At 32.4% G+C, this 17715-nt stretch overlaps 2 protein-coding genes across 6 annotated transcripts in view; both read left to right on the forward strand.

Annotated features, from left to right (window-relative positions):
• LOC105138157 (glutelin type-A 3-like) overlaps positions 1-4745 on the forward strand; it is a 52614-nt gene extending 47869 nt beyond the window's left edge. For 3 of the 4 annotated variants that reach the window (XM_011044170.1, XM_011044173.1, XM_011044171.1), the window contains one exon: positions 4695-4731. Coding sequence is in view for 1 of the 4 variants with exons in the window: in XM_011044172.1 (XP_011042474.1) it covers positions 4583-4590 (8 nt within the window). In the remaining 3 variants the exon portion in view is untranslated. Of the gene's footprint in view, positions 1-4582 lie in introns of all 4 variants that reach the window. The other variant, XM_011044172.1, reaches the window with a different exon arrangement.
• Positions 1939-16871, forward strand: LOC105138155 (glutelin type-A 3-like). 2 transcript variants are annotated; one of them, XM_011044169.1, is made up of 4 exons: positions 1939-2029; positions 2870-3103; positions 3544-4276; positions 16555-16871. In XM_011044169.1, exons 2-4 carry the CDS (start codon positions 2908-2910, stop codon positions 16706-16708), a joined length of 1083 nt encoding a protein of 360 aa, XP_011042471.1. In that variant the 5' UTR covers positions 1939-2029; positions 2870-2907; the 3' UTR covers positions 16709-16871. The 2 variants fall into 2 exon arrangements, with proteins under 2 accessions (XP_011042471.1, XP_011042470.1); XM_011044168.1 differs by lacking the exons at positions 1939-2029; positions 2870-3103; positions 3544-4276 and adding exons at positions 14722-14827; positions 14993-15226; positions 15681-16413.
• The last annotated feature ends 844 nt before the right edge of the window (positions 16872-17715 follow it).

Raw genomic sequence — 17715 nt, forward strand, 5'->3', positions numbered from 1 at the left:
TGCATTGATGTGCTTTTTTTTTTTTTATGATGAAGGTAGAACTAGTTCACATACAAAGAGTTTGTATAAATTGATATATATATATGTTTGTTATTAAAGGTAAACACAAGCTATTATAATCTAAGAAAGTGATTTGGGATTTGTCTTGACAATAAAGTTCAATCCTCACTTTTGAAATATAGGTGTCGAATCCACAAAGATGGTAAACAAATAATAGATGAGAGCCTATTTAAAATTTTATTAATTAAAATGAATCTAAAAGTCACCATTCATATTTAATGGGCTTATATGGGATAATTCAAACACACACCAACACAAAGATAGAAAATTTCAAATGACAAAAGAATATTTATAAGAATAATACTTACAATAAAAAAATATAACAATATTAAGTAACATTATATAACCCAACGGAAACATTGTAAAATAGGCTAAACATCTTTTAATATTTTTTTAAGCAAAAGCTAAAGGAGTTTCTAATAATAGTGTTATTATACATAGCAAAGCTATTAGCTTCGTTATGTAAGGTATAACTATGAAAAGAGAAAGAAGTCAAGTTACAACAAAAATTCTCGCTATTACCATGATGGTAGTATTTATTAGAGATGAAATATGGGTAGCTCCTTTCACGACATCTGATAACCATACATGAAGAGGGAATTGCGCCGATTTAGTAATTGTACCAAAAAATAATAGTTTCCTAACCCAATAAAAAATTTCCTTAGTTTATTACTTTATTTACAATTCTTTCTTTTTTCTTGTACTACCTCCTTCCTTATGCAATCATCTAACTATCATCTAATTCTCTTTAAACTTAAATAGATTGCAAACAAAGCCAAATAGACAATAAAAGTGAAAGGGGAAAGGGGAAGTTATGTTATAAACTTCTTTTTTGAATAATTCAAATAATATTATCACCATAAGTGACTTTGCTTGTTGAAGAAAATGTTTGATTATCAGATGACCCCACATGTGATACCTACCACATACACTTTGACTAAGTTTTTCTTTTAAATATGGAACATTTACTAAATGTAAGAATATTCGAGTTAACTTGACATTAACAAAAAAAACTATGATGAAAAGACCAAAACACTTTAGATGATAGTTTTGTTAATTTTGAACTCAAGGGTAATTAAGTAATTTAACTTTAATAAAATAAAAAAAAGGCATAAAAGCCCCTAAGCTTAATCCACCCTTTTTTGTTCTTGTGGTATTTAAGCAATTTATTTGTTTTTGAAAAATTGAAAAATCTAATATTTCCCCCCACAATTTGAAAATAACATTGAGGAACTAAATTTTTCTCACATAAAAAATTATCTAGGCATTGCTATTATTTTTTTCTAGCAGAAAAGAATTTTAAATCATATGAGGATTAGCTAAATATGACCTGGTAAACTTAGCATATCCAAAAGCAACCTGAACAATCGGTAAAAATATAGTTTTTTTTATAAATATTGAGAAGACAACTTATTAGATCGATTCGGGCCAACTTGTGTCAAATTACCAATCTATATATTGGGTTATGAGAATATAATAATTTTACAGAAAGTAAATTAAAATAAACAATGAAGTCTAATTTCTAATAAATCTAATGTTAAAGGATAAAACTAAAAAAAAATTAATTAAAAAATAATAAAAAATAATCTGAATCAATTGAGGTTACCATGGCATGTATGGTCATGTGAATGAAATAAAGTAATTTAAAGTAAATATGCGGCTCTGTGTGTTTGTCCTGTACAGTACACGAAATCAGATCATAAATCATCATAAATCTTTTATCTCCTTTATGTCCCTTTCCTTCACTGTTCTGTACCATATCAGTGGCATCTATCAGAAAACGGAATGATTTTAGTTTTGAAAGTAGCCTAGGGGAAATAGCTTTAGCAGGCCACGTGGCTTTCAAGATAAGAGCCATTGCCCCTCCTCGAGGGCTTCATTCTCTATAAAAGAAGGGATCGTCTCCTTCATCCCTCACAAATCATCCCTCTGTGAGTTTAGCAGCAGAATTTCTCATCCCCTGCATTCGGTATGGCCTCCTTCCTTTCTTCGTCTTAGCTCTTAATTATGGCTCGGCAGTGCTAATTTTAAGCTAATGTTTATATGCTAAACTCAAGTATGCATACTTCGAATATATATGATCATTAAATCTTGTGTCTTTTTCTGTTTATATACTTGTCATATTTATTACCCTTTTTTATCTTTTAATCTTTATTTTTTGTAATGGTAAAATTATAATTTTCATCTTTTTTTTAAGAAAACAAGTATTTCTTATGTTTTTAATTAGAAAACATGAATTTAATTAAATGCTTATATATAGAACTTTGGATTTATAATTATACCAAGAAAAAACATATTTGAAAAGCCTTCTTGTTATTTTTTTACAAAAAAGTTATCCATCTCAGATCATATATACTTCTTCATTCACATGCACATGGAAGAGGAATTAAAACTCTAAAAGGTGCTTACATGAAAAAGATTTAGGATAAATGTGAAAATAAAATAATAAATAAAAAGGCATGGAGATAATACATATAATATCATATTTAATGACTGAACTGTAAACTTTTTCAAAGCGTGGGAGTGCTACAGCACAGGTACATGGCCAAGGGTATACTTTTTTTCAATCTGACCAGAAGCTTCTTAATTAGGAAATGCATTTGACATGCAAAACCCTATAAATATATTTTCTTCAAGATGATTAATGAACATATACAGTAAGTCGCTGGAAAGATTATAACATTCTCGTAGCAGTAGCTAGATCAAGTCAGAACAGTACTAAGACTGACAAAAGGTCTCCGGTCCTTTTAGTTTCAGTTAATAATGCTAATTACTTTATCTTTATTTTTTATTTTGGTTTGATATGTAGTCCTTCTTCAAGAAAGTTACTCAACACAACTGGCATCCATGGATTTCGACTTATCTCCAAGGTTAGCCCAACAGTTATTTGATGGAGAAGCTGGATCTTACTACAGCTGGTCAAGTTCTGAGTTTCCGTTGCTAGCAGAGGAAAAGGTTGGTGCAGGAAGACTTGTCCTTCAGCCTCGTGGTTTTGCTCTTCCCCATTATGCCGATTCCTCTAAAATTGGCTATGTTCTGCAAGGTATATGTACCAATTCATTAATTCCCTCCCCCTCCTCCTTCCTCCTCCTCCTTACAAATCATTAGATATTTTTCTTTTATTTATTATGGTTTGCGATGGTTAATTTAAGTGGGTCCGGTACAAGTTTTTCTGGCACGCGTCTTTGTAATAAAAGACGGTAGTATTCAATTGTTTGAGCTTTGATCATAATACAATAACACAACCAGCCATGAGAAAAAAAAAAAATTTTAATATATAATATATATAAATTACATGAGATCTTATTTAATGATTTTAAATTAAATAATTATTTAGTATGGTATTAGAATATTGTTATTGAATAATCACGTTCTCAAATCTAATGATTTTATTATTTTTAATTATAATGAATTAATATTACAATTTAAAGTCTTCTTTGTTTTTATACAATTATTGATATGTATAATCTTGGTCTCCGGTAGGTAGTGATGGAATAGTAGGAATGGTGCTCCCAAACTCGTCAAAAGAGGTGGTGTTAAGACTCAAGAAAGGAGACGTGATACCGGTGCCTCATGGAGCATTGTCTTGGTGGTACAACAACGGAGATCACTCAGAAGAAGTCGTTATAGCTTTCTTTGGGCAAACTTTCAAGGCACACATTCCTGGCGAATTCACCTACTTCTTCTTAAGTGGAGGCCTAGGCATCATGGGAGGGTTCTCGACAGAATTCATTAGCAGAGCTTATAAGATGAGCGGAAAGGAAGCGGACAAGCTTGCTAAAAGCCAGACTGGGATTATGCTCATTAAGCTAGAGCCAGGAATAAGCATGCCCCACCCTGACATGGAAATTGTTGAAAAAATGGTGTACAACATTGATGCTGCTTTGGCTGACGTTGATGTCAGAGGGGGTGGTGTATTTAAGGCATTGACAGCAGCTAGATTTCCTTTTCTTGAAGAAGCAGGCTTAAGCGTTAAGCATGTGAAATTGGAAGCTAATGCCATGTACTCGCCATCATACACCGCCGACGGCACATTTCAAGTTTTTTATCTTGCTAGAGGCACCGGCCGCGTCCAGGTTGTGGGGACTGGTGGTAAGCGTGTCCTGGACACCAAAATACAGGCTGGTCAATTACTTGTTGTGCCAAGATTCTTCGCGGTTGCTCAGATTGCTGACAGTGAAGGAATGGAGTTTGTTTCCATTCTCCCTGGTACAAGGTAATTCCAATTTCTATTGGAAAATTAAATTAATATATTGGTTTTAAAAGCCTCATATTGAATCCCAGTATTTTCATACATGTTTATAATTCAATCCCAGTAAAATTCTTGAAGAGTTTGAATTATTGTTAATGTTTTTTTTTTTTTTTTCTCATGGCAGCCCCGCTGTTGAAGAGTTGGCGAGCAAGAAATCAGTGTGGAATGCTTTGTCTCCAATAGTTTCACTAGTTGCTCTAAGCGGGACGCCTGCGTTTGAGGAATTTTTCAAGTCCACTATGCAGAATACCACTATATTTAGCCCGCCCCCCAACTAAATCTGAAAAATTAATATTAATGTTTGTGTATGATCATCTCCCCTTAGGGTCGATCAGGTTGTAATGAATAATATTTTGAGGTGTTAGATAGCACCATCAGTAAGGGTGGAACCATATGAAAGAATATTGATGATATTGGAGAATGTTAATTATGACTTCTGTCTCCTATTCAATTACTTTTGAAACTCTTGAGTAAGGCTATGATCCCTCTACATGCAAATTACAAGTCGGCCTTTACCAGTAGAAGGCTGTCTCTGGCCTATAAAAGCAGGAGAAGAAGACTGAAAAAGGGAGAAAAAAAAAAGAGGGGTAGAGAGAAAATGAGGAGAACAGAAGAGGAGGCAAGATAGAGTAGGCAGAGAAAAAAATAAGGGAGAGGAGAGCATGAGGAAGAGAAGAGGAGAAATAACAGAGAGGGCAATGTAAGAGAGAAAAGGGAAACACTAAGTAAGGCTGGAAAGAGAGGAACATAACAGCAAAGGGAAGGGAGAAGGAGATACTGCATTGCGAAGCAATGACACAGCACCACCATTGTCTTCTCAAAACAAGGTATATTCACTTCCCTTCTTAGTTCCTTTCATTTGAGGTGCTAATACCTTTCATTTACACAACCAGTCTCCGTACTTGATTTTTAATTGTCTCAGCTTTCTAGAAAAAATAATTAAGGTTATTTGGACTTCTAAAACTCGAGATATGGGCTGAACATTGAACTATGTTTGAGCTGTAGGACAGATTTGAATTGCCAAATAGCAAAATGGAGTCTTGACTTCCACATGAAAGTTTTAAGCTTATTTCTCATTTTTTCATCCATATAAATTAGACCTAAATATGAGATCTATAGTTCAAGATATAACCCAATTACCAAACAATGTTTCAATTTGGACTACATCAGCATCTATTTTCTAAGTTTGACCCTCTTTTTGTCCTTTCGATTTCAATACTTCAAGTCATCAATCAATCTTTTAATTTATATGATAAGCCTGCATTTAGAATGAATATTTATCAAAAATTAAAGTTACCTTATGGTATCAGACTTGTTATTATAGAATAATGCAACTTCCCTTAGTTATGGCGTATTTTGGGTGCTAATACCTTTCCTTTACACAACCAATCCCCATACCTGATCTCTAAGACAAGTTAGGGCTTCTAGTAACCAAAATATTGGGTGGTGACTTCCATTTCATTTTTTCACAGATAAAAGACATGAATTTCTTGTCTCCTTCTATTTACCAGATAAATAGATAAGATAGAATATGAGAGTGGATGTCTTTTCACCGCAATCCCGCACATGTGATACAGAATGATGACTCCACTGGGGACCTTGTGGACTAAGTCTTATTTTTTGTCTGATAATTATGTTTTGTTTGGTTTGTGTGTTTTATGTTAATAAGTGACACGACTGAAAAATTGATTAATGTCTTTTTTCAAGTGCAGGAGTGTCGAAGTAATACATAACTTGGCAAGATCAGGGTCGAATTACAGGGAGGCTATTTGTATAAATTATAAATAACAACAATATAACAATAACAATAATAATAATAGAAGAAGAATAAAAAGTTGATGAGAACTTTGATATGGAAGATCAATATGAGGATCAAGCTGACAAAAACAAATGTCAAGGTTAGAGGATCCACTAATGATATTTCAAACAAGTATAATATAAAATCTTTTTATTACTCAACTAAAAACCATACACAAAAAAAGATTCCATCGGATTATAAATGGTTAATATAATTACATTAATTATCTTATTTGAATAATGCTAAGACTTGTAAATGTTGTCTGGCATTTATGATTATAACTTATGTTAACAATAAATCAAGTTCCTTTCATAGCACAAGTGTCAGTTACACCATACAGTTGGGTTATGAAGTGCCAAGTATTTGTTATATTAAGTGTTATACAACATAAATCTAGATTAACTATTTAATAAGAAAAGTATTAAGAGTGAACAAGATAACAAATATAAAATATGTTAGTATCAAACATTAAAATTCATATTAAGTTTACACTATACTTATTTGTATACTATTAGTGTAACATTTTCACCTTAAAATAATAAACTTAGCTAAACATAATGAAAGAGAAAAACATAAATAAACAAGATAAGAACATGAATAAGATAAAAGTTAACTAAGTAAAGGAAAGGAAATGAAAGGCATAAACAATATATTAATGAAAGCAAAACTTAAGCATTACAAAAATACAAAGAGAGTAAGAGCAAGATCTTAATTTGGAAACTAAGATGCCTAAATGCATGGCAAATGCCTTTTTTTATAGTCTAAAATTGGAAACTATTGATATGATGACTAATTATTGGGTGGGTGGTGAACTTTTGACTGGATGACAATTCTTATCTTCTTATTTGAACAAAATATCATTGATAACATCAGAATTTGAACCAGACATTTACATGAAAGTTCTAGAAAATTGTCTTAGCTTTCTAGGAAAAATAATTGAGGTCGTTTGGACTTCTAGAACTCGAGATATGGACTGAACACTGAAAAGTGTCTAAGCGGTAAGACAGATTTGGACTGCCAAATAATAGAATTGAGTCTTGACTTCCACATGAAAGTTTTAGGCATATGTCTCATCTTTCCATCCATATAAATCAGACCTAAATCTGAGATCTACAGCTCTAAATATGACCTAATTACCAAACAGTATTCAAATTTGGACTACACCAGCATCTCTTTTCTAAGTTTGGTCCTCTCTTTATCCTTTTGATTTCAATTCTTCAAGTCATCAATCAATCCTTTTATTTATGTGATAATACCTTATGGTATTAGACTTGTTATTATAAAACATGCTTTAGTTAAGGAGTTATTGATACTTTAAATACAAAATAATGATATAAAACCTTGATAAAAATTATATTTTTAAGTACTAATCAATAAGCTTATTTTATTTTTTTATTTTTAGACACTTTAATTTCTGTACATATTTGATCATGCATTAAATAAAACTACCTCATGCATCATATACTTTTATTTTTGGGAAGCACAAGTGATCTTATTAAGTTAGATAAGGGATTAATGATATGCCCTATAACTATTGGTTAAAGTTCAAATGCATGAAACAGAACTCATATCTGAGTGCTTGCTTGGTAATAATGGGCATACATGCCTTAATTGTTCCTTGCAACGCCCCTATACTATCTTTATGAAAATCATCACTAGGCAGATATGAGATCTTTTTGAGACTAGATAATCAACCTACCCTTTGTATCACTTAATGAATAGAACCTGTCCTTAGGTTATGTGTTTTACCTTTTGTTTTGCATCAAAGTAAACCCTTCCTAAAGTATCTTGAACTCAAAATTTGTGGTTGACACAATGGCTGTTAATCAAGAAATTTTCGTTGTGGAGCAAAAATCAAAATTCAAGGGTCACGACTATGTGTTAACCCTAGAAGGGCAATCTCATCATATAAGAACATACTTATACATTTATCATACATGTTTCGAGGTTGAAACATAGGTCCCTCACCAAGATTTACAACACCTGAAAGATGAAAAATAAAGAAAGAGCTTAATTAGAGACCCATTATCAAAATAAAATTAAGAGCATCAAACTTGTGTTGAGCTCCAAAAATCAAAAAAGGATTTTTACACAACCTCTTATGAAAACACCATCAATCCACGTCCTAGGGACATTTCAAAACTTGGGAGCAAATTCAATAATAGAACAACATGTTATGCCTATCGCCCCTATCCCGTCAAGTCAAGCTCGTATCACCATGGATTTACTAGCAAATAGACCTCTTGGCAATAAATCTACTGATTTTATGAACTGTGATAAGTTATCTACTTTAGAAGAAAGATTAAAAATAGTTGGGTGTAATGATTGGTTTGATCTCATGCGAATAGTTGAGGTGTGTTTAGTATCAAAGATCATAGTACCAAAGAACTATAGGATAACATAGTTCATCAAATACACTGAATTGGAATGTCCAAACACTTACCTTATTTCACTGCAATAAAATGGTCGAGGTAATTTATGATGATAGGATGTTGATATATCTTTTCCAAGATAATCTCATTGAATCTGCTCTAAACTGGTACATTAGACTAAACAATATTAAGATCAAGACATAGAAAGACCTGGTAGACATCTTCTTGAATTTATGCTCCTAACAGAACCATCCTAATGGCTATGTGTAAGGTCATACGTGAAAAGAAGGTGAGATAAGACAACATATGTTTAACCTCTAATAATAGATACAGAATTGGTGATGTTGTTTGCCAACACTTTTCAATCCCTTTATTATGAGCATTTAATATGAAGCTAAGCTCTACATTTCCATGAAGTGGTGATGATTACTAAAAGAATTGAATAAGATATGAAGAGGGGAAAGATTGAAAGTTCTATCATGGATTCTAAAACAATGATAAAAGATGAATCTAGAGGTGGATGAGCAAGAGGCAAGTTGAGTTTGTGAAAGGTGATATTATTAGCTTTATTGTCCTTTGAACATCTTCATAATGACAAGTGATCGAAAATGCTTGCTAGAAAAACTAGTCTAAGAATGGCGATGAATTATCAATTATATTGTTATAGAATATTGCCATTTGGTATTGGGATCACATCTAATTTTTTAACAAAACATGTCTTTTCTTTGTCTCTTTGTTGTTTTGAAGTCAGGAGATGTTTAGCATTTTGTCTTTAATAAAATATTGAACTTCAACTTGTAATTAAGGCTAATCAATCTTGAAAGATTAAAAGTATTTTAATTTTAGAAATGACTCGATTCTTGTTAAAATGATATGGGGTGACCAAACAATTTTTTAGCTCACACATGAAATTGAATCACCCACCATGTAGCTAAGTTTTTAACAATATGCATAATGACATGTATTGGACTCACGAATCAAAGTTCTTGCAAATCCAAATCATTACACTGGATGAGGTTAAAATTTATCAGTTCACACTAACCTTGAAATAAGAAAAGGTCATCTTTATTTCATTCTTTGACAATATTGGAAATATATAATTTGCAATTCTATTTTGAGCCTGATAGAATATTTCTTTAGAAAAACCCTAACCAGGATCACACCCCACATTTAGGGCAAATAAAGAAAGACAAAAGTGAATCAATGAAGGCCAAGAATAAAACTCCAATCTTTAAGAAAGAGATAAAAAAAGAAGACCTAGATTAGGGGCATATTAGAAAACTATAAGAAAGGCTATGTGAAAGCAAAAAACAAAAAACATTAAAATTGCCTCTACTTAAAGGCAAGTCAAAGATAAATGAAAGAGAATGCCTAGTCAAAGATAAATGAAGGAGAACGTTTATTGAATCTCCTAGTCAAAGATAAATGAAGGAGAACGTCTATAGAAAGACCAAAAAAGTTTCAATCAAGGAAAGGCACAATAAATGTCAAAAATCAATACAAAAAAATATTGAACTACAAACATGACTTTTGGCATCCAGGATAAAGCTCCTGATGTTATTAGATAATTGAGATTGGTTATTCATCAAAGAAAAGTTGGATTTGTATAATGAACCATGTTAAGAGAATTCTGATATATGAGGTTAATAAGGTTATATGTCGCTTTCTCTACAAAGACAATAAGAGAAAAAAAATGATGAATAGTTGATGTTGATCTTAGGTTTTTGAAACCCTCAAACAACTTTTAAGCCTGTAAAATTCCTTTCTTTCATAGTCATAAACCATAGCTTACATTATATGCTTTTAAAAGTCTTTTTCAATTAAGTAATTTGAACTGATAAATGACACTCTCAAAGCTTAAAGAGTTTTTCCACAAAGGTCATGGCTTCATGGATTAAGCTACTTATTATTATGCATGCTGATAAAATAAGTGCTAAAAATAGAAGAGAAACCACCTTTCTTGATAAATCATGAGTTCTAACTTTAGCATCTTATTTTTGAAATTCACAAAAAGGTCACCTCATCACAGACCATCAAAAGATATATCCAAGACCAAAGATTAAAATAAACACAAAGAACCATGGCAAAAGCCATTTTAATCTTTCAACGGGTCAATTTCTGATTTCAAAATACAAGATAATCAAAAGACTACATATATTGAATGACATGTGTTGGGCCTTTAACTAAAAAAGCTTGAATTTAAAAAAATAAAAATAAAATAATTTTACAAAACCGACATCTTTCTGATTTCATTTCAATAATTAGACTTTGAAATAGACATGACATTTAAAATATGAAGTTGATTATTAAAGAGAAAGAGCACCAATCGAATTTGAAAAATCCTTGATAAAAGTGACATCAATACTTCTCGACACTTCTTGAAAAATTAAGAAGTTGGGGGCAATATAGTGGACCATGAGAAGGGAAAACAATTAGCATTCAGATCAGTTGGGAGGCAATAAAAAAATGATGATTGAATGATGAATTAGTGAAACTGAGGACAATGGTGTTGAAATGAAGATAATTAGATGAATGAGCACTGAAAGCAAGTCAATGACTGATTAGCAATTTAAGATGAGGATAACACTAGAAAACCTTTTGATGAGTGCTGGTAGGATGCACGCAGCTAATCAAAGAACAATTCTCAATAGAATCTAGGAGATGAAATGATTTCTTTTTAGTTCTAATTCTTTATTAATCATTGTTACAAATTAAATTAAAATTAAAATTAAAAACAAATTTGAATTTTACATTTACATTTAATTGTACTTGTTATGCTAAAAACCATCCTACCCTCAAATCCTAGCTCAATTTTTTTAGCCAAGAGCAAAATTGTCATAATATTATTCCAACAAATAATGTTCATTGGTCAATACTACACTACAAATTGAATGAAAAAAAAATTAACATAAAAAAATATCTAGGCATTGTTATTGTTTTTTCTAGAAGAAAAAAAATCTTAAACTGCAGGATGATTGACCTGACATGAGCTAATTAACTTAGTAGGTCCAAAGAAAACCTAGATGATAGGTAAAAATATAGGTTTTTTTATAAATATTGAGAAGATAACATATTAGATCGATTTGAGTCAATCTAGGTTAACTCACCAATCTGTATGTTGGGTTATGAAAATATGATAATCTCATACAAAGTAAATGAAAACAAATTATAAAGTCTAATTTCCAATAAAATCAATACTAAAGGATGGAATTAAGAAAAAATTCAACTAAAAAAATAAAAAATTAATAACCTAGGTCAACTTGGGTTAACATCTCAAAGTTGCATCCCGAGTTATAAGAATGAGATAACCTAATATAAAAAAAATATAATAAATTATGAAGTTCAATTCTCAATAAATCAGGTGTTGAAAGATAAAATTGAAAAAAAAAAATCAAGTGGAAAAAGGATCAGTTGAAAGATAAAATTGAAAAAAAAATCAAGTGGAAAAAAGATACAATAAAACAAATTAAGTTAACCCAAGTTAATCCACTAAACTTGTGACCTGAGTCTTGAGATGAGAAAAATCTCATAGAAATAAACTAGAACAAAATACAAAATATAATTTTCAATTAATCTACTATTGAAAGATGAAATTTAGAAGAAGTCAATTAGAACAAAAGCGGATAGAAACTCAAGTCAACCAAGTTAACTTGTTAAATTTACAGTGTTGGTCATTAATCAAAATAACCTCATAAAAAGTAAATTAAACAAAAATTATTTAATCCAATCTCTAATAAAACTAAAGTTGAAGGATGAAAATAAAAGTAAACAAAAAAATGATAGTAAAAAAGAAAGAAAAGCCAAAGAAAAAATAAAAAACATCATTATTTAAGGAATATTGTTTTGTGACAAGTGATATGGCAAAACCCCTCTTCTTTTAATAAAACCCCTTCCATCTTTTTTAATCATTCTTAAAAATTAAATTAAAACTAAATTTAAAAACAAATTTAAATCATGTTTTTAATTGTATAGTAAATGGATACTGCATGAGGCAGTGGTTAGATGCATGCAAAGCAGTCCTAATTTTATGCAATCTTTTAACAATCACGTACAATTCCAATTGAGCTGCATAAAATTCTTCCCATATTGTTGAAGTTTTCATCACTTTGTTAATGTTTCCTCGAGGAATAATCTTGCCTTTAACTCTAATTGGCAGATAATCTAAGATATGCCAACGCTACATGCATTATTGCATAGGCAGTCCTTGTTTGTTGCCGTAGTGTAATGTTATGCCGTGACAAAACTTTCCTCTCTGTCTTGATTACAAATTTGACTGCAGCATTGTTAATTTTGCTGTCGTAGTCTTTTTGGAAACCAAGACTTTACATATGATACAAGTGTCGAGACTCTGGCCAGAGGAATTCGGTGCCCTTTAGCTAGAACAGAGGAGACATCAAAGTTTGAATGAGATCTAATCAGTCTCACGATTCTGTTTCCATGCAACCATATCCGTCTAAATTGTGGAACTGCAGCATTGCACTGGCATAACTAATGTAATGTTGGCCATTCTAACAGCTATAATCCTCGGTGAAAAACATGATTTCTTGACGTAAAGTGCTGGATCCAGACCGATTAATATCAAAATTACTTGCAGGAAGATTGATTTTTTAGGAGTAGAAAACGAGGACAGCGAAAAGAATCTCCGCGGGAAATTATAAACAGAGTATAACGTTACATATAGGGGTGTGTGTGTTAAATTCAATAAAATTGCCAACTACCTGGGACCTGAGAGAAGCCTACCGGAAATTACCTTAACTAAAGAATCAGTCGTTACTATCATCAACATTGAAGATCTGTCAGGTTTTCTCTATTCAAGATTTTCAGGTTGACCATGTCATTGCCGCATCTTCAACATCATCGTTCAGTGTTGAAGAGTAATAGAAATTATATTTTAAAATTTTATGTAATAATTTAAATTATTATATTAAATTAGTTTTTAATATACTAGCAGAATTTTGATTGTCAACTGATGATAAATTTGAATTTTATTTTTTTTATTTATTTGATAAAAATCAAATACAAGATGATATTTTAAGAGAGTGTATTACACAATGATATATATCTTAAAATTTTATTTAATAATATAAATTATTAGGTTGATATAATTCTTCATGTCTATAAACTATAGGATCTTTTGAAGTTGTGCAACTGGCTTCACTTCCATAGTTGGAGCTTGGTTTGGATCTATTATATATCTACCTGCAAAAAGGCTCGCTTCTGATGGTCCTGTCTATTCTTGAACCAAAGGGGCAGCTTCTGCAAAGACACGTTTTTGGTGATAAAATTGCACTAAGAAACAGGAATCATTCAATTATCTTGGTGAACCATTGCCAGAAACAAATCAGAAAGCCAAAGTTGACTTGGTGACCCCGAGTCCTAGCTGATGCACCGAAGAGAGATGCAGTATCAAAATTTGATGCAAGGAAAGCAGGTTCTTAGTCTAGTTCCTTAAACCAAAGGAGACGAATAGAGATGAGCTCACCATTTTCTGAGAAAACAAAGCATGTACCAATTGTATCTTCATACTTGCCAATCTGAGAAACCAAGAAAAAGAGAACCAAATTTATATTTGTTCTTGATTTGTCAAGCAACTGAGAAAATACCTGGAACATGCAGGCATGCAGTGCCCTTCAAACTCAACATGAAGGCAAAAATTTGCTACGTCAAAATATATACATGATCCCAGAAGCCATACCAGCTTCACTTTGTCCTCTATAATCATTATTGGCTCCGAAGTGTCAAGACCCTGGAATTCAAACAAATGATTAACTATGACAAAAATGAAAGTTTTCGACATTAAAAATAATTACATCAATAGAGATCAATTGATTCCAAGGAATAGGCACACTGAGTCAACATATTTCTGAGCCAACTAAAAACAAAGCACACAGCCAAGGCTTTTCCTTACCAAATCATTCAAGCAGCACCATCAGCCAATGTTTTAATATGGGTTGGTGGCAAGTAAGCAAAACGCGTTCTTGTTTATTACGTAATTGTAATAAAACATGAATTGCACCGACAAAAAAAATCATATCTACGTCCAGCCATGCATTGGGTGTGTGTCCTGTACAGGAAATCATATCATAAATCTTTTATCTCCTTTATTTCCCTTTCCTTCACTGTTCTGTACCATATCATTGACATGTATCAGAATGCGTGGATGATTTTGGTTTTTAAAGTCGGCTAGGGGAAATAGCTTCAGCATGCCACATGGCTTTCAAGATAAGAGCCATTGCCTCTCCTCCAGAGCTTCATTTCTCTATAAAAGAAGGGATCGTCTCCTTCATCTCTCACAAATCATCCCTCTGTAAGTTTAGCATCTGAATTTCTCATCCCCTGCATTCGGTATGGCCTCCTTCCTTCCTTGGTTTTAGCTCTTAATTATGGCTCGGCAGTGCTATTTTTCAATCTGACCAGAAGCTTCTTAGGAAATTCATTCACTCCTTGCATTTCATCTCTACGTCCAGCCATGCATTACTTTATCTTTATTTACTTTTGTTTGATATGTAGTAGTTGTTCAAGAAAGTTACTCAACACAACTGGCATCCATGGATTTCGACTTATCTCCAAGGTTATTCCAACAGTTATTTGATGGAGAAGCTGGATCTTACTATAGCTGGTCAAGTTCTGAGTTTCCGTTGCTAGCAGAGGAAAAGGTTGGTGCAGGAAGACTTGTCCTTCAGCCTCGTGGTTTTGCTCTTCCCCATTATTCCGATTCCTCTAAAATTGGCTATGTTCTGCAAGGTATATGTACCAATTCATTAATTCTCTCCTCCTCCTCCTTACAAATTATTAGATATTTTTTCTTTTATTTATTATGGTTTGCGATGGTTAAATTAAGTGGGTCCGGTACAAGTTTTTCTGGCACGCGTCTTTGTAATAAAAGACGGTAGTATTCAATTGTTTGAGCTTTGATCATAATACAATAACACAACCAGCCATGAGAAAAAAAAAAAATTTTAATATATAATATATATAAATTAGATCATTAGATCTTATCTAACGATTTTAAATTAAATAATTATTTAGTATAGTATTAGAATATTGTTATTAAATAATCACGATCTCAAATCTATTCATTTTATAATTTTTAATTAGAATTAATTAATATTACAATATAATATATTCTGAGTAAATAATTTGAAGTCTTCATTGTTTTTATGCAATTATTGACATGTATAATCTTGGTCTCCGGTAGGTAGTGACGGAATAGTGGGAATGGTGCTCCCAAACTCGTCAGAAGAGGTGGTGTTAAGACTCAAGAAAGGAGACGTGATACCAGTGCCTCTTGGAGCGTTGTCTTGGTGGTACAATAATGGAGATCACTCAGAAGAAGTCGTTATAGTTTTCTTAGGGGAAACTTCCAAGGCACACATTCCTGGCGAATTCACCTACTTCATCTTAAGTGGAGGCCAAGGTATCATGGGAGGGTTCTCGACAGAATTCCTTAGCAGAGCTTATAAGATGAACGGAAAGGAAGCCAACAAGCTTGCTAAAAGCCAGACTGGGATTATGCTCATTAAGCTAGAGCCTGGAATAAGCATGCCCCACCCTAACATGGAAATTGTTGAAAATATGGTGTACAACATTGATGATGCTTTGGCTGACGTTGATGTCAGGGGGGGTGGTGTGTTTAAGGCATTGACAGCAGCTAGATTTCCTTTTCTTGAAGAAGCAGGCTTAAGCGTTAACAGTGTGAAATTGGAAGCTAATGCCATGTACTCGCCATCATACACCGCCGACGGCACATTTCAAGTTTTTTATGTTGCTAGAGGCACCGGCCGCGTCCAGGTTGTGGGGACTGGTGGTAAGCGTGTCCTGGACACCAAAATACAGGCTGGTCAATTACTTGCTGTGCCAAGATTCTTCGTTGTTGCTCAGATTGCTGACAGTGAAGGAATGGAATTTGTTTCCATTCTCCCTGGTACAAGGTAATTGCAATTTCTATTAGAAAATTAAATAAATATATTGGTTTTAAAAACCTCATATTGAATTAATCCCAGTATTTTCAATCCCAGTAAGATTCTTGAAGAGTTTGAATTATTGTTAACGTTTTTTTTTCCTCTTGGCAGCCCGGCTGTTGAAGAGTTTGCGAGCAAGAAATCAGTGTGGAATGCTTTATCTCCAATAGTTTCACAAGTTGCTCTAAGCGTGACTCCTGAGTTTGAGGAATATTTCAAGTCCGCTATGCAGAATACCACTATTCTTATCCCGCCCCCCAATTAAATCTGAAAAATTAATATTAATGTTTGTGGACTAGCATCTCCCCTTTTGGTTGATCAGGTTGTAATGAATAATGTGTTGAGGTGTTAGATAGCACCATCAGCAAGGGTGGAACGACCATATAAAATTAATAATATAGATGATATTTGAGAATATTAATTATGAATTCTGAGGATTGCATTAGAACGGTCTCTCATTTAATTACTTTTTTTATTTTATTTATGTGGGTATCCGGATCAACTTGCGCGCACCATGACTAATCTCACGATCCACTAACCACCCTGCAAATCCAGCAAGCATGTAAGGCACCACGGGGTGACAGACGTGCACATGAAGACTCGAACCTAGAAGGAGCGAAAGAAGACAAACCCCCCACCACCAAGCCAAGACCCTCAATACTCATTTAATTACTTTTGAAACTCAAGTAAGATGTCCAAATCTCCATGCAATTATTGATGGACTTTGGTATCTGTCAAAAAAGCTTAAATTCAATTTATAAAATTTAATTGAAAAATATTATTTTAATATATTTTTAAATAAAAAATATTTTATATCACAATATTAAATACACATGATTTAAGTATAATTTCGCCTAACCCTTGTATAAGAAAATATTTGGTTTTGATAATTATATCTTTTTATTATTCTATCCTACATCAATTGGCAAGACCATAAGATGCATTCCTATTAATGGACATTAAATTGATGTAGGACATGGTAGTAGCTGTTGTAGTGATATCAAAACTAACTATGCATAAAAATAATAAGTCACCATTGAACATTGAACATTATAGTAATTAGAAAATGTTAATTAATCTTTAGAAATTTTAGGTATAAAGCTTGTTATGAGATAAAAAAAAATACCAATTATCTTATTTATTCTATTTAAAATAAATTGCATTGTTATGCTAATTTTAATAATGAAGGTAGAGCAAGCTCTCTAGAAAAGTTTAGAAAAACTCTTAGCATGTGAGCTATATATATTGTGCGTGTGTGTTTATTGTTAAAAA

This window comes from Populus euphratica, unplaced genomic scaffold (assembly GCF_000495115.2).
Source record: "Populus euphratica unplaced genomic scaffold, PopEup_1.0 scaffold153.1, whole genome shotgun sequence".
Classification (NCBI taxonomy): domain Eukaryota; kingdom Viridiplantae; phylum Streptophyta; class Magnoliopsida; order Malpighiales; family Salicaceae; genus Populus; species Populus euphratica.